This window comes from Hyaena hyaena, unplaced genomic scaffold (assembly GCF_003009895.1).
Source record: "Hyaena hyaena isolate Hyena2069 unplaced genomic scaffold, ASM300989v1 scaffold_0, whole genome shotgun sequence".
In the NCBI taxonomy this organism is placed as follows: Eukaryota; Metazoa; Chordata; class Mammalia; order Carnivora; family Hyaenidae; genus Hyaena; species Hyaena hyaena.
In genome coordinates this window covers 250,795-259,140 of record NW_024080632.1, presented here as the reverse complement: position 1 = coordinate 259,140, position 8,346 = coordinate 250,795, and the positions used below count along the sequence as shown (strand labels likewise).

At 47.5% G+C, this 8,346-nt stretch overlaps 1 protein-coding gene across 1 annotated transcript; it reads left to right on the top strand.

Annotated features, from left to right (window-relative positions):
* The first annotated feature begins 259 nt into the window (after nt 1–259).
* Nucleotides 260–7,955, top strand: LOC120219770 (transmembrane protein 132B-like). Its single transcript, XM_039216658.1, is given in 5 exon segments — nt 260–309; nt 3,246–3,512; nt 5,172–5,175; nt 5,944–6,135; nt 7,008–7,955. Coding segments are annotated over 5 exon segments (1,461 nt in total).
* Nucleotides 7,956–8,346: the final 391 nt, after the last annotated feature.

Here is an 8,346-nt window from a genome sequence, read left to right as displayed (position 1 = left end):
ATTATTACTATTATACTATACATAACATATATGTATAGTCATGTACTATACGTACTACATATGTATAGTCACATACTGTATTACTATACATTGTATCATTACATATTATGTTACTGACTGTACATGGGTATTGAACCCACACCCAGAGTGTCTAATCAGTATGACCCCCCTTCTTGCGATGACCTGAGGTGCTTTGCCCCTGTGGTAAGATAACGATGCAGGAACTGTGACCCGGTGTTGGGCTACTACTATTGCCCATATGAGGACAAGTCAGGAGGACCATCTGCTCCTGACCACAGTTGATCACAGGTGAGTGAAGCTTTGGATCAGGGGACGACTGTACTGTCTGCCCAGCCTAGAATCATCCATGCGTCTAAGAAGCCTGGCCCCTTGTAACTGCAAATGACATCAGAAACCAAAAGAGCCTGGAGAAGCATAAGAAAAGCAATGAATGGGGTTAGAAAAATGTGCGGCGAAGGGCAGAGAGCCTCAGTGGGGAGGCACACATTACACGTATGAACACGCGTGTAAACATGTGTATTGCTGGGTGGGGGAGGGGCAGGTAGAGAAACACATCCGGGAGGCAATGGAGAGGAGCCCCGGTAGATGTGACCGCCGTCCACCAGCAGGGTGCGTGCGCATCCGCAGGGCCCTGCTCCTGAGGCCGTGGGGGCAGGTCTCACGATGGTGCAGGAGGCTCTGGCCAGAGGGGGCTGCCCTTGACCTCAGGAAGAACACCGCTGCCTGCAGACTGAGCATCTTCTGAAGTTCCACCTTCCTGGACACCTACTTCTCACTCTTCATGAAACTTCTGAGGCCATGGGGTGGCAGAACTTCTCGAGAAAACTCATGACCCGACACTCACTGTCTTTCAGGGAATGGTGGAAGCTTTCTGTTTTCCGCTTGGTTTGCTTTTTCCTTTTCAACTGTCACGAATGGAACATTTAAAAGTCAGCTTGGGGACCCTTTCTGAGATCCTGGACTGAACTCAGGTGGCCAGGGACAAGCTGGAAACCTGCCCATCTGCCCTCTGATTTTCCAAGGTGGCGTCTCCGTCTGCGCTGCAGATTGTTGCGGGGGGCGGTTACAGGCACATCTCTCCCGTGGGAGAGTCATGACCTCTGTGGTCCGGGAGAATAGCCCCCAGGGGGTGGGGGTGTATTTATTTATTTATAATGGGGAGGGGGTGGCTTTTAAACCCAATTTCCCAAACACCTTGCTCCTGTAGCCGAATCTTTTCCTTATGTTTCGTGTGCTCTGGAAAGCATATGTATACATTACAGTAAAAAATATGTTAGGAGGGTAAATCTCCTACGTTAGGTGTTCTTACCACAGGAGTTATTATTATCATCATCATCGGCATTATTATTATTATTTGAAAAGGCCAGATTTCTGACAAATTGGGTGCCCTGGCTTCCCCGGGAAACAGAGACTGGGAATTCGTGAGCAGAATTCAGAGGTCATTTTCCCAGCTGCTCCCCTCACCAGCTGTGGGCCTGCGTTCTGTTTATCCAAACACTTGATCAAGAAACACGGGGGCCCACGTCTCGAGTAGCAGACTTGCATCTTCTTGGTTGCTAACAAAACAAAACACAAAGCAGCAGCACCATAAATTTGCTTTCATAATAGGTCTTCTGTAACAGGTGTAGCCGAGTCTATAAAGAGACACCCAGTATAAACACCCTGGAGGGAGAAAGAAGACAAAGAAACTCTCTCAAGTATCATCATAAATAAGCGATTTTTGTTGTTGTTTTGCTTTGACTTTGGAAATAGCTATCAGCTCACGGAATCCAGCGTTGCTGAGGCAATGAATCCCCCAGCATGGGGGCAGAATGAGGGAGCCGATAAGTGCCTGGGGCTGAGTATCTGATTTTTGAGGCAGAAGAGAAGCTGAAATGAGAGGATGAAGTGCCTATTCTGTGTGTAAACAGAAAGTGGATTAGAGAGGAAAGCGTTTATGTCCTATGAAGTCTAACAGCCGCTTAAGTGGATGCTATTATTTGACAGGCAGTGTGGGCTGCTAATGGCCGCTCTGCTCCTCTCCCTGTTTTGTAGCCGTGCAGATTGAAATGATAGCAAAGGAGTCCTTAGTGACGGAAGGTGCCCGGGGTCGTGCACGCTAGGTGGCTGCCGCTGCCCCTCTGGGAGACCACGGGCGACTAGAAGTAGCTCCGTGGCTGGAAACCAAGTAAATCCACCAAGGGAGAGCAGCGATGTTGCCCCAGCAGCCGATGCCGTGCTGGACACCGCCGGGGATGTTGTGAATTAGAAGAGATCTCTGTGTTGGTCTTTGTCTGTCGTTCCTGGTTCACAGCCCCCAAGACCCTTGGGGTTTTCTAAGTGGTAAGAGCAATTTCGAGCCTCTGCCGTTACCATAGTGGATCTTGTGTCTTGAGTGGGGAGTCATAAAGGCAGAAGGCCTGTTGGATATTCATAACGAGCCCCTTGTAACCACACAGGTTCCCGACCCACCCTGTTTCCTGCCTCTCCTGGAGCCGGAGCTGAGCCCTGTGAGATCCCCACCCGCACCTGTTCTGGCAATGTGAACACCACCATCACTCTTACCTACTATTGCTCGTGTCGGGTGCCGGCCTCAGGCCCTACAGCACGGCTCGTCTGTTCCCCTTCCTGTACAGCCGCCGCTGACGTGGGCACCCCCGATTTCCCAGGAGAGGAGAGTGAGGACCAGAGTGCTCCCAGGCCTTGTCTGAGTTAGTGTGGAACAGGGCTACGGGGCTAGTTTTGTTACGATCTGGAGCTCAAACAACTGCTTCCCCAACTGCTTCCTATTGGAACGCTAGGGGCTCTTTGAAACATGCGGATGCTGGGCTCCGACTTCAAGTCACCCTGATTAAATTTCTGTGGGCTGAAACTGGGGAGTAGGATCTCCCCGGGAGGTTCCATAGTGCAGCAAAGTTCGGGAACCCCTGACCACCTTCTTCATTCTGGAACTGTCTCTCCCGCTGGCTGGATCCCACCCTTGAGCAAAGACAAGTTGGGGTCAAGAGACAGCGTCTTTGTTTCCTGGGTTCGGGGCATGAAGCCACAGTTGTGGCGGAGGGTGAAGACCCTTCGTGCCCGATGGCGAAGATGCTGTAAATGGATCTGTGGACACGCACGTCTGGCCAGGAGAGAGCCACGTCCTGACATTTTATGAGCACAGTCCCGCGACTGCTGGACAACTGAGGGTTTCTCAAACACCCCTAACGATGATCATGCTCCTTCTGGCTTGTTTGTGTCCCCAGACCCACCCGGGGGAGTGAGGATGAGGAGGACGAGGAGAAGAAGGGGCGCGGCTGCTCCCTGCAGTACCAGCACGCCACGGTGTGTGTCCTCACCCCGTTTGTGGCCGAGGCGCCCGACTTGGGTCAGCTGAGCTACATGCTGGGCCCCGACTGGCAGTTCGACATCACTGACCTGGTGATGGAGTCCATGAAGGTGGAGGAGCCGAGGATCGCGCAGTTACAGGGCGGCTGGACCCTGGTGGGCCGGGAGCCGGGGATGCCCAGCATGCGGCTGTAATTCACTGCCTGACCCTTTCCCCAAATACTAGACCCATTCTTTGCTCGTGTCCGGATATGTTAGTGTGAGGTGCTTCTGTGCATGTGAGTGTCTGTCCGTGAGAGGGGATGATGAAAGCAATACACGGAGTTCATCGGTTTGTGCCCCGTTTTCAGAAATTTGTTTCTAATTAACCACAGAAAGCTTTTCAAATTAGAGACCCTCTTTTTTTTAGCATCTTTTTTTTTTTCAAATTTGTATTTAAATTCTAGTTAGTGTACGTACAGTGCACTGCTGGTTCCAGGAGCAGAATTCAGTGATTCATCACTTACATAGGACACGCTCCTTAATACGCGTCGCTCACCTAGCCCATCCCCCACCCACGTCCCTCCGTCCACCCTCAATTTGTTCTCTATCTTTAAGAGTCTCCTCGGGAGCCTGGGTGGCTCAGTTGGTTAAGTGTCTGACTTCGGCTCAGGTCAGGATCTCACGGTTCGTGGGTTCAAGCCCCACGTCGGGCTCTGTGCTGACAGCTCAGAGGCTGGAGCCTGTTCAGATTCTGTGTCTTCCTCTCTCTCTGCCCCTCCCCTGCTCACGCTGTATGTCTCTCTCTCAGAATAAGTAAAACATTTAAAAGAATTTTAAGAGTCTCCTATGGTTTATTTCCTTCTCTTCTCTCCCCTCCTTCCCATGTGTTCACCTGTTTTGTTTCCTAAATTCCACATGAGTGAAATCACATGGTATTTGTCTTTCTCTGATTGACTTATCTCACTTAGCAGAATACATTCTAGCTTCATCCCCATCATTGCAAACGGCAAGATCTCATTCTTTATGATGGCTGAGTAATATTCCATTGTGTGTCCAGCCACAGGACACTTGGCGAAGTCTGGACACATTCTGCTTGTCGTGTGTATTTGCAAGTACCCGCGTGTTTCACAATGTTAAGCCTTCTCTTTTGTTAGACTATTATGAAAAATATTTCATAGTTATTTTAATAAGATGGCTGTGAAGAGATTATACAATGGATCATTATCTTTACAAAGTGTTTAGATATTCCTTATCACACCACGATTTAGGGCTTACCCAAACCTGATTTTGCAAAAGCTGGTTTACTGATACTGCATTAGTCCAGGTCTGAAACACTCTGGTTGCAGATTGTTGCTTTATGAGGTGAAGTAACATTTTAGGGCCATTAAGATTCCTTTTTCCACGGAATCTTCTCAGCAAGCTCAGAGATGCCACAAGGCTCTGTAATTACTGTCTGATAAACATCTAACTATCCAAAGAGAAAGAATTAAATGGGAGAAGAGGGCGAGACACCATTTCCCTAAATATTTTTAGTAAAAAGATGTCAGAATATAACTATTCATTCTGAGCAACATGTCACATTTTCTGTGCTTTAATGGGCTAACACCAGCAGGGAGACAATATTCCTTAATTTGGGGGGAATTGTCGCTAAATTAAATCAAGCTCTTTGGAGAACATAACTGACTAACGTATAAATCAAAGGAAATAATATGTATTGGGTAGATCTATTTATCATTCCGTGTTTTCCAATGAGGGGGATGCAATTAAACATTAAAAATGTTCTTCTAAACCATATGCATTTCAGCGAGTCGCCCAAGCCCAACACCATCTGTCATCGGGTACAAATCTACTGTCTGACAAAGTCAAGTATCCTGACCTATTGCTCTTGGGAAGACCACACGCCGAGGAAATGTGGGAAATCTTATTGGACCCAAGAGATAGAGTGTGGAAGAAAGCTGGCAAGGGCTGAGGGCAGGGAAGTTTCTAACCAAGCAGAAGGCAGCTCTGGACACACTGGACGGGGCAACGGCCCCAGGGTTCTGCTTGATAGCGAAGCACAGATCTCACACACGTGGGGAATGTAGCTTCAGAAACCCTTTGTCTAAGTCCTGCACTGGAGGTGGAAATCAGACTCGCTTCCCTGGGTCACAGTGACTTAGATCCAGAAGGCAAGAGACGGATTCATCCTGCGTGATGACAGGATTTCAAAGAGCAAAGTTTCCGATAATCTTTGCGTTTAGAGAACAGGGTTCCTCAGGGGCCAAAGAAGATAGCAGCCACCCCCCAAAAAAGGGGTTGATTCTGATACTGCAGCTGTATCTTGTCCCTGGGAGGAGTGTTTCCTGCTGATGTGGCAGGTGACTTTAGCCATGTCTGTCATCGCAGCCAGATAAAGGGAAGGGCAGGTTTTTCCTCTCTTGGTCTGAGTAGTTCCTACTTTCTGGAGACTCATTTAGCGCTGAGAACACACTTTGGGGTTTAAAGGATGATGAGCAAAGAAATTATTGAAAATAAGGCATTCACCTGCTTACAAAGCCCCACGTTCTTTTGCAAGAATTTTACCAGTTTCTTTCCTTTTTTCCCCCTCATTAATGATGTGTGGAGCAGAGACGGCCTTGCTCGCTTCCTTTGAAGGTGCTCTCCCCGCTCTCTGACTCCATCCTGGCCGAGAAGACGGTGATCGTCCTGGATGACCGCGTCACCATCGCCGACCTGGGCGTGCAGCTGGTGGCTGGCTTGTCTCTTGCCCTGAAGCCTCACAGAGCGGACAAAAGAGCCATCGTCTCGATGGTGGCCGCCCAGGACGTTCTCCAGGCCCCGCAGCAGGTGGGATTCCAGAGTCCTTTTGTCCCCGGTCATTGAGACCACTTCCCTCCCCCTCGCATCTGCAGACGGCATCAGTAGAGCCCTTGTAGCTAGGACAAGTCTTTGCAGCTTCTTCCTGCTTCTATCCAGTCTGTCTCATCTCTGAGAAAAGTGCTTCGGACTTTGGATAAATTGTCCTCTTATATTTTACATACTGACCATGTGTCCAAATACCACTTAGCAGCAAGTTATCTGTGACGGGCGGTGGGGGGGGGGGGAAACTACTGATAGACCATAACCAAAAGATGGCATATATTAACTTTTCCAAAATAAGTAATCATTGATACTTGCAAATTCTATTTCTGCCACTTAAACAAGTATGGCTAATGGGCACCAGACATCTGTTGGTTTATATTAATTATGGACAACTTTAAACTTGTAGCAAATCTAGTTGATTTATGCCAAGGTCATTGTGTCTTTCAAGCATGCCAGTCCCCACAGTACATCATTTCTCAGATACTTCAAATGAGCGTGTCTTCCTAATACAGAATGCTTGAAGTGATATTATCTTGAGCCTGATTAGTTGCACCTGAAATTGATTCAGATGCATCATGTGATCTTTCACACTCTTTGGAGAATTCAAAGTCAAATTCTGTTATAGGACATTCAATACGTTAATATACACAGCACTGCATGCACCACGGTCTACACATTTGCTCCTCACACCCGTACGATTACAGTCAGTTATTTATGCCAGTTTGATATATGACAGCAACCGATCCAGGTTTTAAAACATAGTTATTCTTCTCTGTCTAGGTATTGAAAACATCTCTCGTAGGAAACCACATGTGTGCTTTATACATTTGTGTACGTGTTTACCCATTTGAAGGAAGTGAATTATAACATAAAGCTTTAATTTCATTTTTCTTTGTCACTGGATTTTGTTCAGTGATGGTTCAGTGACACCCTTAGACATTTATGATTCTGAGGATTTTTCAGTTACTGTGTCGTCATTGGATGAAATGGTGGTGTCTGTCCAGGCAAACCTTCAGTCCAAATGGCCGGTTGTGGTTGCACAAGGTGAAGGCCAAGGTCCCCTGATTAAATTAGAAATGATGATTAGTGAGCCCTGTCAGAAGACCAAGAGGAAGAGTGTTCTTGCTGTGGGTAAAGGAAATGTCAAGGTCAAATTTGAACCAAACGTTGATGAGCACCTGGGAGGCATCAACGATATCGAGGGCTTCAGTCGGGAATATAAAGACCACTTCACTAATTCCATAGGGCGTGAAGGAAACCAGGAGAGAGCGGTTCAGGAGTGGTTCCAACATGGCGCCTCTGTTGGCCAAGAGGAACGTAGCAACAAAAGCACAATCCCACAGTCCCCGCTGGAAGGAAAGGATAAGAAGTTACTCAAGAGTGTCAGTCCAGACGTCTTCACAAGCTTCCCCACTCAAGGGAAGTTACCGGAACCCAATAATCCCAGTGACCTTACAGTGACCTCAAGGGGGTTAACTGACTTGGAGATCAGCATGTACGCTCTGCTCTGTGTCTTCTGCCTGGGCATTTTGGTCTTCTTAATTAACTGTGTGGCATTTGCTTGGAAATACAGACACAAAAGATTCGCTGTGAGCGAACAAGGCAACATCTCCCACTCCCATGACTGGCTCTGGCTTGGGAATGAAGTAGAACTTCTGGAAAACCCCGTGGACATCACCCTCCCATCAGAGGAGTGCACAACCATGATAGACAGGGGGCGGCAGTTTGAGGAGAGGAACTTCCTTCTCAACGGCGGCTCCCAGAAGACTTTCCACAGTCAACTACTCTTTCACAAACATGACTAGGGAAAAGTCTAGTCCTTTCTTCAAGATCTGTTTGATTGTCATACAAGTTCTGTTACCTGGGATTTGTCATGTCTTGCCTTGACTGAGTGCCCATGCTGGACATTGGTTTTCTCCACCTGCCCTCACATCAGTGTTCAGGGGCAGTGAATAAATTCATGTCCCTACTTTATCTTTCCTAGTTTTCTTTATTTGAAATATTTTGTATCTGAATTGTACAAAAGGCTTCACTTAATATATGTGTCAATAAAAAGTGCTCTTTAACAAATAATTTTCTATGAAGCTTTTTTCCCACATAAATTTTGGGGAAATGTTGACATCACAAACATGTTTATTGTGTTTCCTCTGGTCGCTATAGCTTCATGAGGAAACTAATGCGGCTCCTTCCTTGGAG